The following is a 25,499-nucleotide window of genomic DNA, read 5'->3' on the forward strand; positions in this document are numbered from 1 at the left end:
TCACAAATAGCCTACGCGAACACACACACTCACAGTGAAAAGCATGCATTCATTAAGCGTTTATTTAGTGTTATGTTGTTGTGTGGGAATGGTCGCTAAATGTTTTAAGTCGAATCGTTAATAGATCGCCTGGCGACCACTGAATTAACATGTTCAAGAAGGGTGCCTGTGAAGCTTTAAACAGGAGTTCATATTAGCAAGAGCTCATATCAAAACACGCTACCAGCTACCAACTGTGAAGATGGTTCCATAAGCACGCGATAACTAGGATAGTTAAAAAGCAACGATAGATAGAAAACCTCTGGGTGCCTGTGCAGCTTCATATTAACTTATTCATGAGTTCATATTCACTTCATATTAAAATTTGTTCATATCACACACGTTAGCAACTACCAACTCTTAAGATGGTTCCCTAAGCTAGAGATAGTAAGTACTGTATAGTTCATATCTATGTTAACTGGCGTGAGACCTCAAGCTTTACATACCTCTCGCAAGTTAATGATACAAAATCAATGTATAAACTGTGGTTAAAAGGCGGGAAATTACAGCCTTAGAAGAAAGAGAGCGGAAAAATAGGCAGACATCTCGAGAGAAAGGGAGAGGATAGGACAAAAAAAACAGATGGGCAGGACTGTAGAAGTCTATCAGCTCTTCGATCTATACCCTCACTGCATGTTTACCATTTCACCCTACTCCACCACACCTGAGCGACCCCATCAGATATTTACACCCACTCTGAGGAACTAAATGATGATGATGACCTTGATGAGCCACGTCAGGTGTGCTCAGCAGTAGGTGAACACACCTGCTGTGGGTCATCAGAGAGCACTGATGAGTGTAGTCGGCTGTGGATGAGCAGGAGAGACGACTGACTGAGGAATGTGCGGCTTATGTACAGACGGGATCAATTGGCTATCAAACATGTGCATCATAAGGTGTGACGGAGACAGAAAAAGAAAGGAAGAAAACAAGGGATGTAGAAAAAGACAGACAGAGGAGAGAGTATGAAATCTGCAGCTATCAGCAGAAGCAAACGAGCCCTGGCAGAGATCAGCTGCTTCCCTCCCGTCAGGCTCACACACACACACACACACACACACACACACACACACACACACACACACACACACACACACACACACACACACACACACACACACACACACACACACACACACACACACACACACACACACACACACACACAGACACACAGACACACAGATGTGTGCGGCTCACCTGGCTACATGGCGAGTGCTGGAGGTCTTGCCGAAGTTGGCTGCAGTGGGGGAGGTAGCCGTGGGCCACCAAAGGCGTTTCCCTGAGGGGAAGAAAGGCAAACGCTGAGACATGAGGGGCAGCGGAGGCTAACTGGAGCCAAGCAACCAGTGCATTCCACACCCGATGGGATTCTAACTAGGTAATATTATGCAGATATAACAAATACTATTCAAAATGTTGCACTCAAACAAAAATGACCAAAACGTATTATACAGTTATTTTAAATTCCAAAGCAGAATGACAGAGTGCAAAGATTTACTTTGCATACTTAAAAAAAAAAAAGCGAAGGTGAGCTGGTGGAAAATGGAGAGAGAATACAGTGAGTGTTCCCATGTTGTGTGTGTGTGTGTGTGTGTGTGTGTGTAAGGCATCAGAAGGCCAGTCATGTGTTTGTGTGTGTGTGTAAGGCATCAGAATGCTAGTCATGTGTGCTTGTGTGTGTAAGGCATCAGAAGGCCAGTCATGTGTGGAGTATTGCTCTTTAATTCCAGCAGTAGGACACGGCATGTAGTTCAGTCCGGAACTTTAATCTCTCTTGCACTCACACACACACACACACACACACACACACACACACACACACACACACACACACACACACACACACACACACACACACACACACACACACACACACACACACACACACACACACACACACACACACACACACACACACACACACACACACACACACACACACACACACACACTGATAGATGATAACTTTATTATTTCAGATGGCCGGTCTCAGCTCCCACCTACTGGGGAAACAGGGTGATAATCTGGAGTTCACACACAAACACTCATACACCCACACACCCAGACACACACACACACACACACACACACACACACACACACACACACACACACACACACACACACACACACACACACTGTAATGAAGTGTCTGTACCTGTCCTATTTGTAGCTGTGCCAGGAGCTTGAGTGCGGGACAGCTTATTGGCTGACACCTGGTAGAGCTCTCCACCAATCCATCGCATGCGCCCCTTCCAGTGTCGCTCCTGGGCACTCCGCAACCGACTCTGCAGGAGCGTTCTGGGAAATGTAGTGAAGAACAGAGCACATTAAGCCAGTTTATCGGTCATTTGAATCTGTCACAATCCTGTATTCCAACTTCTTTCTGTGTATGTTTGTGTATGTGTCTCTCTTTCCTCCCTCTCTCCCTCTGTCCGATACACAGTTCTTTCTCCACAGCCCCCCCCCCCCCCCCCCCATCCGTTGTGTTCACCATCTTATGTGCACGTGTGTGTCCCCAACACTGTACTCCTCCAAATTTACCCTCTGATAGACTGTACAGGCAAGTGGAATTGAAGAGAATTGAAAAGAGGAGAAGAGGAGAGGGGGAATTAATAAGATAATAGTCAGGGCAGGATGCCAGAGGAACACACACACACACACTAGCAGCTTATAATAACCACAGATAGTAAATGTGTGTATGTTTGTATACACGTGTTTAGGTGAATGAAAGTGTGAAACTGTGAGGATAGGTTAACATATAGTATATGTGTATGTGTGTGTGTGTGTGTGCGTGCGCGTGATTGTGAAACAGAACATGAGAGTGAGTGAATGAGTGTGTTTCTGAGAGAGAGAGAGAGAGAGAGAGATTGGCCCGAGAGTGTGTGTGAGATTTCCTCTCTGTAATGGGCAGCATGAATCCATTTCCAGTCCACTCGTGGTTCAACAGCAAATTACCCACACTCTCCCGGAGCCAACACACAATCTCAGGTCAATTCAAGGGACTCAACAAGGCAATTTACAGCCAGAAGTTAGGGGTCTGGACACCACAGGGTCAGTTCTGAGAATGCTTTCAGAAGTCAGACATTAAACATTCATTCAATTTTTAAAATGTCACGTCTTTCCTACGAAAAGGTAAAAGTTAATTGTAAAAGTAAATTAAAATTGCCTGTCTGCGCCCCTTCCTCGGTTAAGAAGGAGCTTTGCTTTCCCACCGTCGCCTATGTGCTTGATCTAGGAGCTCCAGGCTAAATAAAGTGCTTCGATTCAATCTCAACTCTTAACGGCACTACAGAAATGAATAGTATTGAAAAGTGAACTGATTATCCCAACGGCAGAATGTTCCTATGCTGTCTGCTTCTTTACTGCATGCATATGACTGTTGTTCCTGTGCTGTCTGCAACAGTACTGCATGCATATGACTGTTGTTCCTGTGCTGTCTGCAACAGTACTGCATGCATATGACTGTTGTTCCTGTGCTGTCTGCAACAGTACTGCATGCATATGACAGGTGTTCCTGTGCTGTCTGCGACAGTACTGCATGCATATGACAGGTGTTCCTGTGCTGTCTGCAACAGTACTGCATGCATATGACAGGTGTTCCTGTGCTGTCTGCGACAGTACTGCATGCATATGACTGTTGTTCCTGTGCTGTCTGCAACAGTACTGCATGCATATGACAGGTGTTCCTGTGCTGTCTGCGACAGTACTGCATGTATATGACTGGGGCGGTCTGAAGCCCAGAGGCACAGGGAACACAGCCAGGGGAGGAATGGAGGGAGCGGACAGAGGAGAGGGGGAGAGAGGGAGCACGGAGGATGAGTGTGCGAGCCAGAGACTGGACTCCTCTCTATCCTGATCAATACTGAAGCACTAAACCTGATGAGGGCACGACTCTTCAATTCTCTGTGTGTGCGTGTGCGTGTGCAGATCAACATAATAAAAGCAGAGTTAGAGAGGCAAAAGACAGAACTCAACAATGAGAACAAGAAAAAAACTAGTTGAAGAGGAGAGAGGCGACTGAATAGGCAAATGCAACTTAAACGACTGAAAATCTAACAAGGGGCGAGATGGACGGAGGTTAGAACACATCTAAGAGTGTGGACAGAAACAGAGGGAGGAGAGAGAAGATAGAGGAGGGGAGGAGAGAGAAGAGAGCGGAGGGGAGGAGAGAGAAGAGAGCGGAGGGGAGGAGAGAGAAGGGAGGAGGGGAGGGATGTTGGTGTGATATATGCGCTGACGGTCCATGCTTTACAGCTTTCTTAATTCAGCTCCTACTACTATTAATGCCCTTAATGTTGAGATTGTATCTCTTTTCTGGTGGCAGGAAAGATTTACGGCGGCCATTTCTCCAGTGAGTTCCCCACCACCCCCCACCCCCCACCCCTTGCCCAGCCCACCAATCACCCCCTGGCCTGATCCTGCTGACTACACACTCCTGCAAGGCATGCTGGGAGCGGGGTCACCCTAGTTCCCTTGGGGCTGAGGGGCAAGTAAAGAGGGCGTGACTGGAACAGGGTGTGTGAGTGTGTGTGTGTGTGCATATGTGTGTGTGTTCACTACTTTGTGGGAGTGCTTTTGCTTAAGCGTGTGTGTGCTGGCACGCGTGTATCACATCGTGTTATATCACCCAATGAAAATGGTCCACTCAGGGATCGCTATATCTTAACCGCTAGTAGGCACTTGCCTAATTCTGGAGTCTAAGCTGAGGCCAGAACTGGCAAAAACACAGCAAGATTAGGGACGTCGAAATATCACAACCCATATAAGACCTTGGCTTCGGGAGTCCCATCAGAAACAATAGAAATGAACTACTGGTTAGCAGCAGTGACTAAATATTGATGGTGGAAATGCAGTTGTTGAAAGCCAGTCAGCCACAGTGTGCAAACAGCTGCTTCATTTCCGGGTCTTCCGCCAGGCCAGGATCAAAGGCAAGGCCACCTTAAGGACAGGGGCAGGTGACCGCAGCGCTGAGAGCCGGAGGAACATGGAGCACATGGACAGCGCAGGTAGTGGCCCAGCTGACATCAGCACAGGTACAGGCACAGCGTGAACAGGAGGGACACAACAGACCTTAGCGCAGGTGAGAACACCGCTGACATCAGCAGCACACCAAAGGTCAGGTGGACACGGAGAGCATCTAGTCATACACCTAGTATACACACACACACACACACACACACACACGCACACGCACACGCACACGCACACGCACACGCACACGCACGCACGCACGCACGCTCTCTCTCCATCTCTCGCTCTCATTCCCCTCTAATATTTCACACAGCACAGTCATGGCGCCTCAAATTAAAAAATGCCATAGTGAATCAATATTTAGTGCAGGAGCAGTCAATGAGTGGCGATCCGTCACCAGCCTGAGGCCAGAGGAGGCAGCTCCCTCCAGCTGGGCTCTCTTTTAAACATACACTTAGCATACAGCACACATACTCTCAATGCACACTTAACCTACTCAAACATACCTCTCAATATACACTTAACATACTCAAACCATAGTCTCAATATACACTTAACATACTCAAACCATACTCTCAATGTACATTTAACATAATCAAAACATATGCTCAACACCCTTAATATACACTTAGCATACTAATCACATACATAACACACTGTTAACATACACTTATACTCTCAACATGCTAATATACTCCTAACATACACTCATACGCTCATTAAAGTTATCATGCAGAGGACACACACCTAACAACATGCAATAACATACTGTGAAAACTCAACATATGTGTAATAGACGCGCAACATATGTTCAAAATACACTTACTTTACAGAAAACAAAAACGTATATACTCTAAACACACTCGATATACCATCATACATAGCATTCAGATTCAAAATGCCCTAAGCATAGCCTACTTTCAAACACTTCACAGACTAATCATACACTAGATATAATCTACATATACCGTACACTCAGAAATCCAGTTGTCAGGTCTGACTGTACTTAAACAGTAATACAGTAACCTTCGTCAGAACAAGTCAAAAGCCCATCCCACCTCTACTCCTCCTCTCTCCATGACTTTAAATACCACTCTTTTTGTCCTCTCCTCCCTTCTTCAAATCCTCTAAATCTCTCCCTCTCCCTCTCCTCCTCGTATCTCTCCCCTCCACACTAAATCAAAGGAATGAACTTCGATTCATTTGCTTAATAGGAGCATTGAATGTGTGGGGATAGACACCTGATTTACAAGGGATATCTTTACTACTTCGGCACGTACTCCACTCCCTCTCTCTCGCTCTCCCCCCCTCATTGTTCTCATCTTCATCTCTCTCTATTCATCATTCGCTCTGTCATTCTTCCATGGCTTTCACCTTCTGCTCACTCCATCATTTCAGGCCAGGGGATAAATAAAGGAAGAGATGTACAGCAAAGAGCTTGGCATTATGGTGTGTGTGTGTGTGTGTGTGTGTGTGTGTGTGGTGCGTGAGGGATAAATGAGTGTTTATGACTATATAGTCGTAATGGATTGTAATAACCAGAGAAGTGCCCCTCACACCAGAAGCAGATAGCAGCTTATCTCTTGCCCCATGTGTTTAAGAAGCGTTTACGTGATGCGTGAAAGTGTGTGAGAGACGTGGGTGCTGAAAGGGCAGGGAGAGGGGGGGGAAGAGGGTCAGAGGGAGGGGGCAAACAAGAGAGAGAGAGAGAGAGAGAGAGAGAGAGAAAGGGGGAGGAGAAGAAAGAGAAAGAGGGGGAGGAGAAATGCTGAGTAGACAGAATGCGGAATGAGTTGCTATGACAACCAACAATGCGAGTGTGTCTGGCGTCTGACCTGGCTGACTGGACTCTCCTGGTCCTCCATGAGCGGGCGGTAATGGGCTGGGGTGGGTGGGAGAGCGCGTGCCAGCGCCTGGCGTCGATCCGGTAGCGCGTGCGGACTCGGCTTGGGCTGAGATGAGCAGCTGGGCCTGAGAAAAAAAAGAAAAAATGAGACTCACAGACTCTCGCAGTCACCAGTCTCTCGTTTACACACACACACACACACACACACACACACACCTTTCCAAGTTCTCTGACAGGCGTACTTTTTAACAAGGCTCGCACAGGAAAATGAAGGAATAACAAAGGCTGAATTTTTATGAGTCTAATAAATCATTTCCACTGTCGCCTTCCCTCTGTCCCCTCTCCTCTCTTTAGCTCTCATTCATCCTATCATTTCACACATTCATCAGGCAACATGAACCAGGAACGCTTTATTTATTTACTTATTTATTTATTTGTCTCCTTCTCTTTTCTCTCTATCCATCCATCCTGGGGTGGAGATGAGGCTTCTCACTAGCTGATGGCAGCCGTGTTCCATCTGCGTAAAGGATGGAAGAGTCCGGAAGCAGACTCGTGCCAAATATATGAACTTAAGTTACCCTATATCGCAATAATGGAACACTGAAATGTGTCCTGCCAGAGGACCACAGCCAGTTAGTTTGTTAGATCATTGATTTAATATGCAAAAAGAATGCTGAGATTTAACTAGTTAAAGAATTTTAGAAATAAAGAGACACATTTGGCTTTTTGCTGGAAATACTCGGTCGGCTTGCCAAATATTAGGACAGGGGTACACACCCCTACAGGAAGACGGCTCTGAATCACAGTGAGAAATTCTTCTCCAAGAATGTACTGATGATGGACTCACCAAAGAATGGGACCTCCCGTTACCTAAGATTTATGTGTGTGTGAGTGTGCGAGTGTGCCGCTCTGTGAGTGTGTGTGCTTCCCTGAGTGCACCTGTGTGAGCTGTCATGTGTATGTGCGTGTGCGAGTGTGTGTGTGTGTGTGTGTGTGTGTGTGTGTAAGGAAGGTGGGGGGTGGTTGTAGAGGATTAGTTGGCTGGGTTGAAGTGCCTTTTTTCCGCAGCAGTCATCTGTATCGTAGTCGGAGCTATTTGGGCCTCCCTGTAGATGACTAATAGTGCTTGTCAACACAGCCAGCAGCTCCCCCTGCCTGCTCTCTCTCTCTCCCTCTCTCCTTCTCTCTCTCTCCCTCTCTCCCTCCCTCTCTCATAAACACACCATCTTTGTACGCTTCTACTTTACCTGATGCTTACTGACAGGGCTATTGAACCATTGCCTCCAATGTAAGTATACTTGTGTCTGTGTGTGTCTGTGTGTGTCTGTGTGTGTCTGTGTGTGTCTGTGTGTGTCTGTGTGTGTCTGTGTGTGTCTGTGTGTGTCTGTGTGTGTCTGTGTGCGTGCGTGCGTGCGTGTGAGTATGTGAGTGAGTGAGGGAGTGAGTATGTGAGTGAGTGAGAGAGTGAGAGAGTGAGTGTGTGAGTATGTGAGAGTGAGTGAGAGAGTGAGAGAGTGAGAGAGTGTGTGAGTATGTAAGTGAGAGAGTGATTCGCCATGTGAGAGATTGAGTATGTGAGAAAACAGAAAAGTTTTTAGAAGAGTCAGTGCACGTGTGAGAGGGTCAGTGCTGATGAATATTTGAATGAGTGTGAGTGAGTGAGTGTGGATAGAAGTGAACGTGTGCACGCGTTCCTGTGTGTGCATGAGTGTGTATGTGTTCCTGTGTGTGTGTGTGTGTAAGGGTGTGTGTGTGTGGAACTGTCAGAGGGCTATTAGGGGAAAGATTGAGACCCCTTTGGGTCCAGACCCACTGAAGCAACACAAGCTGCTGGTCTTTACGATCCCATCCATCGCTCACTGACACACCACCCCTCTCTTTCAGAAGACCTTCCAGTGTGTGTGTGTGTGTGTGTGTGTGTGTACCCCAAAGTTCATACACGCTCAGAGGTAAGTGGTTTCAGAGCGGCATAAGATGATGTCTTCTCAAGGCCATCCGAGTGGTCACTTTTCCTCTCTAAATAGCAATGGGAATTGTCTCAATGGGAACCCGTGCCAGCTATTTACATATCCCTTAATGTCCCCTGCCATTAATTTCATTATTATTGCCTTTATGTGTAATGTCAAACCTCTTGGCCTCTAAACTGAACATCAAACCCCCATAACACTTATTTCATCAACCCTCAGTCTCCAACTCTCTAAGGCTGAACTCCTGCTCATCAGCAAAGGAGTGATCATCTCACATCTTCTGGTTTCCTGCACTCATTGTTTCTAGTCACTGCAGGATGCCTTTGTGTGTTGCTATGGATACAAGCTAAATACCAGACCTTTACCTTTGACTTTTGACCTTTAGGCAACGGTCATCTAGCAATGAGTGGCACGACTCCAATCCCTTTCACTTTCACTTGAATCAAACACCTAAACTTCTCCCACCTCATGTCCAAAACCTCGAACATGCAATGCCTTATCTCCAAAATCTATAACAATTCATCTGATCACCTGCTTTTGACATCACATGGCAAATACCCAACCTCTTCTGACCCAGTCTTCTGCCTGAACAGCCGAACTCTGACCTCTAGCATCTGTACCATAACCTCCCTTCATCTCCCATGCCGTAACATCCAGTCAAACCTCTCGGAGGACCAGCTGTGCCAATGATGGCTCTGCCAGACGGGAGAAAAAAAAAAAAAAAAACGCTCCTTACGGCACAGATAACCACTGACAACTCTAATCTAAGGATGTGGGTTGAACGAGTTTACTAAGGGTCATGCGGGGTCTCGCACGTGTTCGCTTGAGTGAGAACGTCTCCTCCGTGGATGCCGTCGTGCTCCCCACCGGGTGCTAAGACAGCATGGGTCTGATGTGCTGAAGCCATCGCCCCCGATCCGCTTAGGGGCTCACTCACCGGCCGCCCTCATGGCAGCCGTCCTGTGCCATGCCTGACAGCCCTCTGCCAGCTCACGGCTCTGCCATTCAGTCCTCCGTCAGCTCATTCATCTTATCAGCGACAAGAGAAAGAGCCCGACAGGGACCCCCACACACTCCGCTTCAGCCCAAATCCCCCCAGGGACTCATCTCCAACCGCCCACCCCCCACCCCCCCCTACCACAGCTGTAATGAGACCACCCCCGCCCCCCACCACATACACACCCTTCTAAATGAGCGACACACCACACCAGTGTCAATTAAGTCTCACAGCGCATGACTACATGTACGTCCAACTGGGAAGCTGCGGCTCTTCAGCCTTCCCAAGATGAGCTGATATCTTGAAGGCTTTGACAGAGAGAGAGAGAGAGAGAGAGGGCTTAAAACCGGCATGCTGTTGAGACCCATGTAGGAGGATTTGAAGACAGCGCTGGTTGTAAACTCCGCTTCAAGCAGCGCTTACTTGCTGCCTGAAAAAATATGACACCTCAGTGAAAGCGAATAATCGATTGTTTGTGTTGGGCTAATGAACGCATTGCATTAGCCACAGTCTATTCTATTTTCAACGGAGGGGGCTAATCATGTTTAGAATCCTCTGTGCCACATGTCTTGTTCCATCTAGTCACAGCAGGATTCATTATTAGCCACCACTTACCTGTCTACTGATAACAGATCTATTTGGAAAAGACAATTTCCTGTAGGTACAATCAAGTCTAGGCCAATGGTACTGCTGAGATGGAGTTATACACTTGCGGTCACCTTCAGAAAGCTCTGGAAAACACACTCCACTCAACAGATGCTCCGGTGGAGTGTATGACTGACATGAGGGTTGAGGCATGTATACATCTATGCGTGTCCATGCTAAGGTCATTCCTGAAGTCAATAGCTCTGTCGGGTCGTTCGAATATAAGTACGTGTGATGTGATGTGTGCGTGTGCCTGGGCGCTTGTGTGTGTGATGAGTGCGGGACTTCAGTCGGGTCAAATGAAGGTTAAGTGGCAGGGGGCCCCACGTTTCAACCCAAACCATCAGGATTCTTTACCCTTCATCCCCTACACACCAAATCCCTTAGGGGCAACCGAGGGCATGTGTGTTTACGTGAGTGTGTGTACATATGTGTGTGTGTGTGTGTGTGTGTGTGTGTGTGTGTGTGTGTGTGTGTGTGTGTGTGTGTGTGTGTGTCTATACGTGTTTGTGTCCGAAGACTATGTATAGGCCTGGTATGCAGGCGCTTCGTAAAGTGCAATGACAGGCCATCTAAAGTTGAGTGATGTCCTTTGCGGGGTAAGAGTCACGACGTCTCCATGAAAGCGCGAGCATGACGCTCTCATGTAGCCTCTTAAACACTCCCATCAGCCAGCCGGGGCTCCTTGCCGTCTACAGGGCAAGCTACACGAAACCCAGGGCAAGCTTCTGGTTGCACAACATCATTCATCATTTCAACGTGAAATAGAGTCCCTCTCAAGAGTTTGTGTAGGCTTAGGCAATTCCCTTCTCGGACCCGGAGCGCTCTGACTGACTGATTGATTAGGTGAGTGACACGAGTGACCACATTCAAACCAGACTAGACCAGGCCAAGGTACCACGTGTCTCTCTTCATTTTCATCACTTGCAGAAGGCAGGAGAGGGGACCACAGGACTACCACATCGTCATGACTACCACATCGTCATGTAGCCCAATCATCTGACCAGCGCTCCAGATGCAAATACACAAGGATTACTACATAAAAGAAGCTGCAGCTGCTCAAATGATCAGGCTAGCCTACAGGTTTAGCATGCCATATCACCGCCAACCTGCTAACCTGCTAACTAATGGGCTGACAGGCTCACTCGATCCCTCAGGTCAACAGGGGGGGCAATACAATATGGACATACCACATTCCCAAACCCAGTTACAAATCTCACTTGGGGTCCATTTCCACTTGTATAGTGAGCTTCTGGATTTCATAGCCATCAGATAATATAGTGAAGCTTACAGTGCGGCATTTATAGTCCTTGCGAAAGGCAGAGGGGTTAGATTATAAACAGTCATGGACAAGATGTGCCACATCATGTTAGTGACAGCGGTCCAATCACAGTGGAAACTGGAGACGAGTCACCTCAGGTGAGCAGAATGCCATGAAAGGGGAGCTGGTACAGGGACCAAAAAATGGGGCACGATCTTCACCCCTAAAATAGCACCAGCCGTTCCGTAGATAATTCAAACCCAACTGCTGACATTCTCACACACACACACACACACACACACACGGTTTCAGGGTAAAAGTGAAGAGTGTAAACAGATCACACATGCACAGATACCAGGGCATCCAGTCAACTAGTGGCTGAGGAGTGTGACCATCACAGCAGTGCTTGCACAGTGCAGCTCACGTCACTCACACATACGCACACAGCTGAGCGCAGGCATGGCTGTGAGAAAACAAGAGTGTGGACCTGGGGATGAGAGTGGTGGTGGTGCCTGTGTGTGTGTGTGTGTGAGTATGTGTGTGTGAGTATGTGTGTGTGAGTATGTGTGTGTGTGTGTGTGTGTGTGTGTGTTTGTATAAGTATACTGTATATGTGTGTGTATGTATGTATGTATGTATGTATGTGTGTGTGTTAGGGATGGGAAGATTCACCGGTTCGCCACGATGCACCGGCATAAAAGTTCACGATACGATGGCCCGGATCAAAAAAGTGTGGACCGGATACAATGTGAGATGAATCGCGATGCATCGGTTCTAACATTTTTGTATCGGTATAATCTCAATACAAGACCAATCATTTTATATTTAGATAGATTCCACCTCTCTTACTGTTTCTTAAACGCGCTCTCATCTCCACTGCTGTTAATGGCCGCTTCTCGTGAAGTCTATAACTTTTCTAAAATCATGTCTGCAATACCGCTCTCGGCCTCTACACAACTTCGGGGCTCTCACAGGAATAGACAGGTGGGATAAGCGACTATTACTAACGGTGTTTTTCGCATGGAAGTCTCTAGAAATCTAGCACCTTATTGAACGAAATTAAAAAGAGTGAACGTGCAGTTCTCAGACACCAGAATGAACACGCTCACAGTATCGTTAATCAGACAGTAATACCCTACGTTCAGTTCACTTTCACCAAAATTATGAACGAGTTCATGAACTTTCATTCAATGAACGCGTTCAGACACAACCGTGGCGCTTGAACCACGTTTCAAAGACCTGGCTTTCTTGGAAGACCACGGCACCAAGGACATGGTATTTTTAAAATAATAGCAGAGGTGATGATGGAGGAATAGGTAAGAATATACTTCATATACCGTAGCTAAACTCTCTATTTGTTACTTGAATTTACCTGTTGATCATGTGGATCAACTCAAAACCTAAAGAAAAACCTTAAAATAGGGCAAATAAGTTAAATTGATTGCGTGAGGTATTTGATCCACATGTTTAGGATGAAGCAAACTGTGTTGTGACTGCTTGGTAGGCCTACAGTTTAAAAAAAAAAAAAAAAAGACATTTAGAGAACACTTACACACGTAGGCTACATATACATGTTATATTTTGTCAGATACCTTTTTAATGATTTGTTGTATGACAAATAAATGAATCATTATGAATAATATAAAATTGCATTATTTTGTATCGCACCTTGTTGAATCGCATCGTGTCGAATCGCATCGTGTCGAATCGTACTGCATCGCAATAGGGGTGAATCGTATCGTATCGCATTAGTAGCTGCTTTTATGTATCTTTAATGTATCGGATCGTTGGCAGTGCATCGAGATGTGTATCGCATCTTCCTCAGTGATGAGATGCACATCCCTAGTGTGTGTGTGTGTGTGTGTGTGTGTGTGTGCATGTGTGTGTGTGCATGCGTGTGTGTGCATGCGTGTGTGTGTGTGTGTGTGTGTGTGCGCATGTGTGTGTGTGCATGTGTGTGTGTGCATGCGTGTGTGTAGGGGTGACTTAACCAGGGTTAAAAACCTGGAAATCAATGATGCCTCCCAAAGGGCCCAGTGATAATACTCATCCAAACACTCCTGACAGCAGACAAACTGACCATCCCCACCACGCACCTCACCAGGGAAACGCCTGCCATCTATCTTTTGTTAAGGGTGTGTGTGCACGTGTTCACATGTGTATGTGAGCATGACTGTGAGTGTGTGTGTGTGTGTGTGTGTGTGCGAAAGTGTGTAAACTATGTGAATTTGGGGGAATTTGGGGGATTTTCAGGTTGCAGTTGATTATCTGGAGAAGCTGCATAAATACAATAACCATATAAAAGTAAAAACACATCCTCACATCCAACTCTCACTGAAAGAATAGGAGGTATCTGTACGGAGACCGATGACATCAGCATACCTGCTCCAGGTCTCCTTGGGAACTTTTCCCTGAATGTTTACTGCACTGCATAAAGCCATGCATGGGTTTTATACTATATAATTCTAAAATAACTAATTCCACAGTCCTATTCTATGTGTATACGGCAGCCCACCACTTCACTCCTGAGCTCCCTCTGTAGGCTGAAGGGAGACATTACACACACACACACACACACCACAGCAGTGAAAAAAGTAGTTGACTTTAGGTTAATTGATCAAGTGCAAATTAAAGCAATTCCTAACATGGCCAGATCCAGTGAGAGAGAGTGAGGTAGAAAAACCGAGACTGAAATGGATAGAGGGAAGAACTACTGGCTGAACTCCATGACGCAGTTCATATTTCTGTGTGTGTGTGTGTGTGTGTGTGTGTGTGTTTGTGTGATGTGTGAGATGTGATGCGAGATATGAGATATTGGTGTAAAAATAACTTGACCAGGCGTGAGCCTCTGGAACACGGTGAGACGAGACGGTGCTGTAATTCCAATGATCTGTGATTACCCGGAGACTGCCACATGACCCCGGCCTCCCACCACAGCTCACAGCTCACAAACAGCGGGGGAGACGCAGACAGACAGAGAGGGGAAAGGCACAATTAAATGTGTGTGTGTGTGTGTTTTAAACATATTTTACATTTTCAGGGTGTGTGTGTGTGTGTGTGTATGTGTGTGTGTCGGATGCAGGGTTTTACCCCTCCCTCATGTTACGACTCCATTCCTTTGCCGGCCGTCAGAGCAAATCTCACTAATTAAATCCGTTAAGCATTAATTATTCAGGCCATCTGATCGATACTGCCACAGAAGGATTAGCAGTTATCTTAAAGCACTTTAACGGGGCAGGGCACACGCTGACAAACACAAACAATCATCCATAATTACACAAACATGATTATACACACACACACACACACACACACACACACACACACACACACACACACACACACACACACACACACGAAGGGCAGGGAGGATGGGGGAGAGAGGGGGTGATGGCATGTAATGACTGCGGATGGGAATTGAGAAAGAGTGAGAAATCCATGGCACAGACAGAACTCAACTCTCACACCCCACAGCGCTTTCATAGTCCTCAACCAAAGGGCCAGGCACGTGCTGATGATGACTACAACGACAACTTAAGATATGAGACTATATGAGACTCTACAACTGATCAACGTTAAGAAAAGCCGCTCAGAAACATCATTCATGTTTTAATGATATGCATTTCAAATTGGACGGATTCTGACGGGCTGTCAGTGCTTGTATTATTCACACCATCCCCTAATAAAAGTGAAGCCCAACAACATCGTTCTTCATGACGTTTTTGTTGTAGCGTTGACACTGCCATTGTAAAAAGTTCAAACATATATACAATATTTAAAACAGTTATCATTTATTGTTGTCAGTGTGGACAGGTCTTCAGTCCGGATCCAGTTCTGATCCTGCCCTGGTCCAACTCAAACCCTGACCCAGTCCTGATCCAGTTCTGATCCTACCCTGGTCCTTCTCATACCCTGACCCAGTCCTGATCCAGTTCTGATCCTGCCCTGGTCCAACTCAAACCCTGACCCAGTCCTGATCCAGTTCTGATCCTGCCCTGGTCCTTCTCATACCCTGACCCAGTCCTGCGGCTCTCCTGTCCCAGGGCTGCACACCAACCCACAGCAGGTGGTCATCCTCTGGGTTAATTTGAGGAGGCACCTGTGGGGACTGGCAGGGGCGTCTGGACAGTTTGTTTGTGTGTGAGAGAGAGTGTGTGCTTGTGTGTGTGTGTGTGTGTGTGTGTGTGTGTACAGAGCTGGAAGACTGGAATGCCTGGCGGGCCAGAGGAGCCCCTGCAGAAAGCTAAACTGCTCCCTGGGGGCCCTGGGGGCTCCACATTAAGGAAGGGGCGGGTGGAGAGAGAGGGAGGGATAGAGAAAGAGAGTAAGAGAGGGGGTTGAGAGAGAGAGAGAGAGAGAGAGAGAGAGAGAGAGAGAGATGGGGCAAGAAAAACAGTGAGGAAGAGGAGGGAGGGAAGGATGGAAGGAGAGACACAGAGGAAGAGGTAGAGTGAGAGGGCGAGAGAGATGGAGAGCAACAGGCTGTACTGACAGTAAGGAGGGGAAGGCGTTGGATAACTCCCTGCGCCCAGAATAGCGTGGGAGGCAGGCAGCTTGAGTGGCTGGCCCATCAGACAGGCAGCCATGGAAAGTTGGGCGAGAGTAGTGGAGGCTTGAGTTTCCTTCCCCCTGCTACAGGCCAGGGGCCAGGTGGGGCGAGTGGGTGGGGGGAGTTACTGTGGCCCCTGGACCGGCCTGCAAACCCCCCCCCACACACACACACACACAAACTCGCCCTCCGGCCCCCCAAAACCCCTCCCTCCTCTCCCAGGACCAACAGCCTGTCAGTTAATTAGGCGAGTTTCATCACTCCCTCAGAAGGGTGGAAGGAAGAGAGGTGAAGAGAGAGAGTGAGAAAGAGAGAGAGAGAGAGATGGTTGCCAAGATATAAATATAACCGGCGTTCAAGTGGTGACGGCAGGAGTCCAAATGGAGAAGTCGCACAAGACCTCCTCTGAAGCAGAACCCCAATGGTGACCTTTAACCCCTACCCCTAATGTCAGGTTAGAGCCCATCCCTACCAGGGTCAGAGGTGAGAAGTGAAATGAGGTCAGAGAGTTGAGCTCTGCCTGAAAGCTGAGATTCTTCACAGTTGGTGGCTGAAGTGATCAAAGGAGAAGGATGGGTGTTACAGTCGTCTAGTTCTAGTTCAACAGGAAACAAGAGCAGAGCTTTAAGCAAGAGTACCAGCAATGACTGTTTTTCAGACAGACATCTTTCAGGCTGGACCTCGGGCTGCACTCTGAGCGAACACTGACTACACTGCCATAATGTACACACAAGAAGACAACATCTCCAAGTAGAAGCACAAACCCGTGAAAAGAAACCTTGATTCACGTGTGAGGATGAGATGGCCTCCAACACACTGGCGTGTACAATGGCTACACCACGGCTGAAAAAAAAAGATGATAATGTAAACTACTCTGAGAAATATTACTCTGGGTCTTATTAGCGAGCCAACACAAGGCCCCACACCTTCCAGAGGCCATTTTGGGTCATATCAAAACAGCCAAAAGAGCAATCTAAGCTTTGCTACAAGCCACACGATCAATTACAACTAGATGTGTGTCTGCAGCATATATGGGTCTGTATGTGGCCAGCAGAGAGCCTAGCATGGCTGCTGGCATGTCTTTTCAAAGAATGAGGTGGCATGGCCTGCTTAGAATTTCTGATTTATTTAAGTCTTGGGAATGACAAAGAGCCCTGTGGACATATGAGCCCCTCGGGAGAAAAAAGGGGAGAGAAGAGAGTGACATGGGTCTAATATTTCAGGCTTAAGGGGTGTGGATTACATCTGTCAACACATATGTTTGAATGACTCTTACCCACGCAATGCATTCAGACATATACACACGCATGCACACATACATCTACAGATATCACACATGCACACACACAGATATCACACACACACAGATATCACACACACACACACACACACACACACACACACACACACACACACAATGAGAAATGTTCTTTAAATGCCAGCAAGCACCGTCATTGAAAGTTCTGAGACACTACTTACCACTATCCTGTATAAACTACACTCCTTCCCGACCACTTCCAGTTCAATGACAACTGGGAGTGAAAGCTTGGGATATGAATTTGGATGTGACCATACAAAAGTTCTGGGTTTGTATAATTGTTTCTAATTATGCACACATGCAGTATGACAATTATGTAGCCATTTCTGACAATGACATTCATATTATAAAAGATTGAAAAGGAAGGGAAATTAGACAGAGGAGGTGAAAGTGGTAGAAAGAAATTGAGATACTGAGAGGAGGACTCAGTTGGAGAGGAGAAGGGATGGGCCGTGGTGTGAACAGAAGTGGCAGAAACTGAAGGAGGTGTGAAGCAGCGATTGATGCAAAAAAGCAAACTAAAATAAACAAACCAGAAAAGGAGATGGATACCGCTCCACAAACATGTCTATCAAATTATGTGTGTGTGTGTGAGTGTGTGTGTGCGCACGTGTGTGTGTATGCGTGTGTGTGTGGGTGTAAGAGAGACAGCATGGAAGAGCAAGAGAGAGAGAGAGAGTGAAAGAGAGCAGGTGAGAGAGAGAGATCGTTGCCAAGCTACTTGTCTGTTTGTGTTGCCAACCTGGGGCAGCTGGTGTTTGGGTGTCAGGTGTTGTAACAGGCAGCGGGTGCACGGGTGTGGCCTGCTGGGGCTGTAGATGTTGGCATGATGCACGGCCCTGATTTTAAGTGCATTGCTATTTCATTGATGAACTATGGCAAAATATATACATATCTATGCTGAAAGATGTGCCAATGTACTGTATAAAAAGACATGTTCCTGTTTACAGTTGGGTATGAACAGCCAAATGTTGGGCAATTCCCATCCAATTGAGCTACTTTAGTTCATAAGGCTACACAGGAGAAAATGGATTTGGTATGCATATTATCCATTACTTTTAACTAAATAACAAATACTATTAAGTCCCAATTTAGCCTGAAGGTATTTTAATTCACCCCAAAGCTCAGTTGCCGTCGGCTGTTGCATACCGTAACCTATGCAGTTATGTGTGTGCTAATGCTTCGCCCTATGAAAGAAAAGTTTGACTCTTCACCTGTAGAACAAACTCAGCAACAATCATTTGAGTGCAGTAAGAAGCATCAGCCGCTAGTAAAACTACTTTATGCAACCTTTGTGAGTTACCTACTTACAAGCACCCTGCAAAGCATTCAGCTGGACCTGTTAGCATTGCAATGAAACCGATATTGTGAAAACCGTCGGAGTTGAAAAGGCGCCAGAATAATCATAACACTTAAGAAACTCGCACAATCACATAATGAGTAGTTAAACGTAGCACATTACACTCTCATAAGTAGAGTTATAGAATATTAGTAATAATGACTAATAGTAATCATGATGTAAGTGATGGGCTGGGGTTCTGGTGAGCTTAGGGTTCACATAACAGAGAAGGGAATATGGCTAAAGAACGGTTATGATTAAGGGGATGGTTCAGTATCTTCAGTATTGGGTTGAGAGCACGGGTTTAAGGTTCGGTGTGAATGGCTGGGTTTGATTTTGGTTTTATTATGGTTTACAATTAGACTTCAACTCATTAACCACAGAGAGAGGCTCAAGTGCCTCCATGCTGTCGTCGTGGCAATAAAAGCCTCAATGTTACGATGCCACAGAAGGAAGGGGCAAATGAGAGACTGTGTGTGTATTAGTGTGTGTGTGTGTGTGTGTGTGTGTGTGTATTAGTGCAAGTGTATAAGTCTCTGTGTGTGCATTAGTGAGTGTGTGTGTGTGTGTGTGTGTAAGAGAGAGAGTGCCTCCTGCAGCTGCTACAGCGTGTAAGTGTAGACCCTATGCGTGAGACAGGGTGAGAAGATTGGCAGTGCGTGTATTTAAGTACCAGCAGGCTGGGGAGGAGGTCTGCATATCAGGGACTGTTTACTCGTCTGCCTTACAAACAGGCACCCAAACTGGCCACACACACACACACACACACATATACAGACACAGAGACACACACACACACACCCCCTCCAGTTACACGGACGGAGATATTCCGGCAAGCTTTATAAGCCAGGACAGTGCTGTCGCCTGGACAGGGACAGGAAAACACTTAATGCACTGAAACACACACACACACACACACACACACACACACACACACACACACACACACACACACACACACACACACAAATAAAAAAACACACACGCACAAAAACACACACACAGACACACACACACCCTACAGTTACACATAAAGATATTCCGGCAGGGATTGTAAGCCAGGACAGCGCTGTCGCCTGGACAGGGACAGGAAAACACTTAATGCACTGAAAAACAAACAGAGACAACCAACAAACTGGATATCTGACACGTGTAGTGGAAAGTGGAGCGACTCACTGAGGAAAGACAGCCCCGTGCTTTCCCATCCTTGCAGGCCACATGTATATTTACGCAAACAGATGTGAGCAAGGGCGATGTGTGAAAAACAGGTGCATGTTGTGGACACACTCGGAAGGAGAGGACTCAGAATTGGGTCAGTAGTGGTGGGGAATTATGGGTAAATAAACTAGGATTCATAAGTACTGTAACAGGATTCCCAGAGATGCAGGAACTTAGTAATACGAGTGTGTCCATGTTTGTGTGCGTGTGTGTGTGTGTGTGTTTGTGTGGCGCACCAAATAAAGCCAGGGCAGCCTGCACTCTGGGTTTAAGCACATGTAGGGTGGTGTTGCTGGGCTCTGGGCTCTACTGACCTCAGTTGCTCTTCTGATGTGCTGGTTCAGACTAACTCAATCAACAAACAGGACTTGCCTTCTCTACATAGCCAAAATGAGATCAGGTTTAACAATGCAGTGCAGGTGTGACACGCAGCACAAAAATTGTTGACATGTCTGATACGCACTTTTCAAATTCCTTTATGAGAATTTTACTTCCACACATTTATGAGAGAACTGCAAGATATTATGGCTGGGCTTGTTAAATTTACCAGTGCAACCATCAGCACCTTTTTTATTCAAAGCCAAAGCATGAATGTCTGGTGCCTCCTTCCTATATTTAATAACATCTGTGTACAACACTACTTTGAAAACCAAACATTAGTCAAAGCTAAAATCACCAGTCCGCTCGTGCTCAGCTCACAGGATTTACTACAAAATGATCAATTTCACCTACAGCAATCCATTGGACCTACACCGTACTGTTTTCAAAGAAGCATTGAAGTTTAAGGTTCCCTACAGAGCTAAGGGACAGAAGTCGACAGAAAGGCAGAATAAAAAAGGAGGAATAGTAAAGAAGGGATGGAGAAATGAGAGATGAGACAAGGAAAGGAGTGCAAGACACAGTGAGTGAGCGCGTCGAGAAAGCAATTAGAAAGTAATTTCCACGCACAAGTGATTAGTGACACGTGGCAGTTAGGGTTTCAGCGAACACCCTTATCCCACGTCATTACTGTTCCATGAGGTCTTTATGGGCAGCTGCTATCTTCCAATGCGCACGGACTCACGAGAGACGGCAGGGGAGACGCCGTGAGGAAGCGCTGAGGAAGATAGCTGTGTAGTGACCTCTCCATCAGAGCTGCACCTCTTGTTCTACGCCATCTACTAACACACCATTGTGCACTGGCCATTGCATTGCATTTCAACAGACAGACAGAGAGAGAGAGAGTGAGAGACAGATAGACAGACAGACAGAGAAAAAGACAGAGAAAGCGGAAAGTAGGAAGAGAGAGGATATAAGAGGAAAGAAGGACTTCCCTGGTGCTAAATCAAACCCAATCAGATTTCTGCCAAAATATGCACAGACACACATCCTAGACCATTGAAAACTAACCACATACCCTGTTGTGATCCAGTCTCAACCTCATCCCCGAATTACACTTCTTATTACTCAAATACACTCCACCCGTTTGTATCACGTTCATGCCTTAGAATGCTTTTGAGCCTTAGCCAAAAAACAAATCTAATAGACAAAAGTATCATGCAGGCACCGATTTGTAACAGGATGAGATTATATAGGTCTACACACATCTGTGTTGCTTTGTGGAGGAAAAAAAAAAAGAACCCAACAGATCCAAAACTACAGATCTTGCTGACAAGTGCGACCCCCGGTTAGCTCTTGGTGAGCACGCGCTGTCCGTAGAAAAAGGGCAGAACAGGAGTCCGGCCTCAAAACGGAAGACAGCAATGCTGAAACAGCAATATAAAAAAATGCACATCGAGGAAAAACATATGAAGATAGAGCTAGTGCTCATATCGGACTGCAGAAATTCCAAGATCAAAACCAATTTGTGTGTTTGTCTCGCTCTGTCTTTGTGTGTGGAAGTGTATGGGTGTGTGTGAGAGAAACTACCCCTCAGTATCCACACTGTCATCCATACCATAGAATCTTATACACACGATGCTGCTCATACAATTTCATACGAGCGGCACTTACACACCAGTGTTGACCACGTATGGGTTTATCATCACCTTTTTTATCCAAACACTTGAACCATGCATAGGCAGTTAAGTTCCCTGAGATTGAATGAGAGAGAAAGAGAGGGGGAGAAGAGGGTGATCTTGATAGGAGGGTAGTTATCAGGAGCTCTTGTTGTAAAAGGAAGTGCAATCAGCTAGTGAGCAATCACAGACAGATTGGGCTATTAATTCACTAAGTCCCACCCGTCCCAGCCATCCCCTCTCTCCAACACGCTCAAACACACTCCCACAAGTGCACCCACACTGCAGAGCTCACGTATGCTCTCTAGTGGCAGAAGTTGGTGTGGCAAGTCAGTAGACCGGTCAGCAAAAGGGAGTGCAGACTGAGGGAGGTGAGATCGGAAGTAAGGAAGAGTGGTGATGTGTACCTGAGAAGTAGGAGCCTGGAGCTGGGCGACTGGGGCTGACGAGGCGTAGCTTGTGCCTGCCGATGGACACCAGGGCCCAGTTTCCTCGTCTGCTGGGTGGAGTCCTCATGGGCATCTTCACGGGTGCCTGTGTTTGCCTGGGGAAAACTCGGAGGTTAGTCCACTACAGAGAGAGACATACCAACCAAGTGTGAATATGCATGGTATGGGAAAATGCCTAAGCACCAATTATCAATCGTATGCTGCCACTTAGTGGGGAAAAAATGGCAGTACACCTGAAACACACACTCACACTCAAATACACAAGTACTGTATATGTATATTGCAGACAATTTAAACACAATTATGTCTGCACAGACCACAAAAGTAGTCTACAAGTAAGGGATAATGTATAGAACGCAGATCCTTATCGGAAAATAAGTCCAGACAGGGTGAACCGGACACCGACGCGAAGCGGAGGTGTCTTGCTTCGCCCTGAAGGGACTTATTTTCCGATAAGGACCTGCGTTCTATACATTATCCCGCTTATTATACGGTTACTTGCCACAACAAAACAAAAAAACAAATACACTTAACACAGTGTGTCTTTTTACAATGTATTTGTTACTATACGTAGTGTTAAAAAGCAGAGAAATAGTTCGCCAAAGACGTTGAACTTCAAAGACGTTGAACATTCTTTAGAACACAGCTGCTCAACCGTCCGCTGAAACTCCATTGATAAGTTAGTGTGGAATACTTGCGGAATGATACGAAAGACCTATATCAGAAGCACAAAACCCGTTGCCATTGACAGCACAGCGGTCATTATATGCAGGTCATTATATGAAAATAAGTACCTGCGAACGTTGGGGATGGCCCATTCAAATCAACGGGGCCGTAAGAGCCGTATAATAAGCTAGTTTAAAACACAGTATTCACAACCACAGACTATATTAAGACATCACACACAACACCTTATCCACATCAGGCAAGCCTTTCAACAGTAATTATACTCTATGAAAACCATGCTGTGGTCATCTGAAGGTCCTCACTTGCTGGAGTTCTTCCTGATGATCTTCATCCTGCTCCTGAGTTTAAACGCCCCAGGGGAGCTGCTTGGAGAGATTGCCCCTGCTCTGAGCCCCCTCTCCTTTTGGGGGGTCCATCGGTAGACTGAGCCCCTGGCCATAGGGCTGGTGCCTTCGGCCCTCCAGCTGTAGCGACTGAGGCGGGTCTGTGAGCCAGCAGCTTCACTTGCCCCACCTTTGGTTCGGGGTTTCCGGGCTTTGCCCCCATCCCCTGCAGGGAGGCATAGTGGGGCTTGAAGCACGCGAGGTAAGAGGGGCTTCCGCGTGAGTTTAGCTGCCGCGGCGCTGTGGGTGGAGTGTGACACCCAAGTGTATTTGGAAGTCCTGGGTCGCCCTGAGGGAGCAAGTGGTCGCCCTAAGGGAGTGACTACTCGCTGGGAGTTCTGTGTGCTGGGGGTGGATGCCTTCTTTGAGGAGACGGGGTGGGAAACAGGAGAAGTCCTGGAAGAAGTCTGGGGGATGGCAGTCTTTGGGGAGGTCTGGGTAACAGGTAAAGTCCTTAATGATTTTGTGGAGGAGGAGGAGGCCTGCCGATGAAATTCAGACGCCTTTACGCCAGTCTCTTGAGTCTTTACCCAACTGTACTGGGACTTTTTCAAGGGAGCTACAGCTGTCTGTGTTTTCTTGGAGTTTCCTTTTGGTTGGCTATGAGAGGCAGATTTCAGTCGACTAGAGGGAGCAAGGCTGGCGGGGAGATTGGTCATGGAGGAAGATGATGGTCGAGCCTGAGGATCAGATGCTATGTGAGGATTGGCTGAACTGTGGGGTTGAGGTCTGATCTCAATGTGTGCAGCTGATGTCACAGTCTTACATGCAGGAGGGGGATTTAAAGAAATGGGAACACTCGCTTTGGTCACAATTCCTGCAGAGTCTCCCTTGTGTAGCGATGTGTGTGTCTGAGAGGTGGTGCTTGTCTGTGGGGCCGTGAGTGTCTTTGAACCTGTGAATGTGTGTGAGGCTGCATGAGTTTGCGGCTGTGCTGCAGGATCTCTTGCCCTACCAGCTGTGCTTTTGTTATTAAGAGAGTAGGTCTTCCTCCACGACCCTGCTGGCCGTGGGGCATCCAGTTGAGAGTGGACAGTCAGGTTGGAGAGATGTCCGGTCCTCTGCCCACTGACAGGTCCGCTGTTGTGCCCAGTGCCAAGAGTCTTTGGAGCAACATTCTGTTGGACACTGCTCTGGCCACTGCTGTGGTTACTGATGAGATCTGTGCAAAGCAAAACAAGTCATGAAATGAACAAACGAAACCTCCAATCAAACAATACTCAGTTTAACAACACACAGTGCTGTTCCTGAACCCCTAGCATCTGCTGTCCACAAATGTGTACCTCATCAAAGCGAGGGGAATCACAAACAGGTATTATATACACTCCAGCTAATCCAGAATGCTGCACCCAGAGTATTAACTAAAACCAAAGGATTTGAACACATCACTCCAATGTGTACTTGTTTTCACTAGAACAAAATTGATTGATAAGCTCCTTCATACCTTCCTGACATGCTCAGTGAATTACACACACACCAGTCAGATCACTTAGATCATCAAGTTAAGGACTCCTCACTATACCGACCTAACCCTAAATCAGCTTATGGTGCCTTAAGTCATTATAGTTCCACTCTCAGGAATTCCCTACCACTTGAACTAAGGTCTGCTACAACAGTATCTTCTTACAAAAGCATTCAAAAAACAGGTCACACTTAGAATCAGTATCATTGTCATTATCCCCTTTTAGAATAATAACGCCTTCTTATATATTATTCCCTTTCACTGTAATACCTTATCTTACATGGTCCTGTCGTGTATTTTTCGTGTATTATCTTCACTTGTATGAAATGTGTTAAAAAAGCTCGACTTCAAAGGAGAATCCTTCA

The 25,499-nt window shown here is 46.6% G+C and overlaps 1 protein-coding gene across 1 annotated transcript in view; it reads right to left on the bottom strand.

The window, feature by feature from the left end:
* The window catches only part of zc3h3 (zinc finger CCCH-type containing 3), a 45,185-nt gene that overhangs the window by 18,816 nt on the left and 870 nt on the right, over positions 1-25,499 (bottom strand). The window contains exons 2-6 of the mRNA XM_080860691.1: positions 23,592-24,834; positions 22,561-22,697; positions 6,852-6,987; positions 2,201-2,343; positions 1,240-1,321 (exon numbers count right to left, since the gene is read on the bottom strand). Of these exons, the coding sequence (XP_080716817.1) occupies positions 1,240-1,321; positions 2,201-2,343; positions 6,852-6,987; positions 22,561-22,697; positions 23,592-24,834 (1,741 nt within the window). The remainder of the gene's footprint in view (positions 1-1,239; positions 1,322-2,200; positions 2,344-6,851; positions 6,988-22,560; positions 22,698-23,591; positions 24,835-25,499) is intronic.

The sequence above is a fragment of the Sprattus sprattus genome, assembly GCF_963457725.1.
Source record: "Sprattus sprattus genome assembly, chromosome: 2".
NCBI classification, from domain to species: Eukaryota; Metazoa; Chordata; class Actinopteri; order Clupeiformes; family Clupeidae; genus Sprattus; species Sprattus sprattus.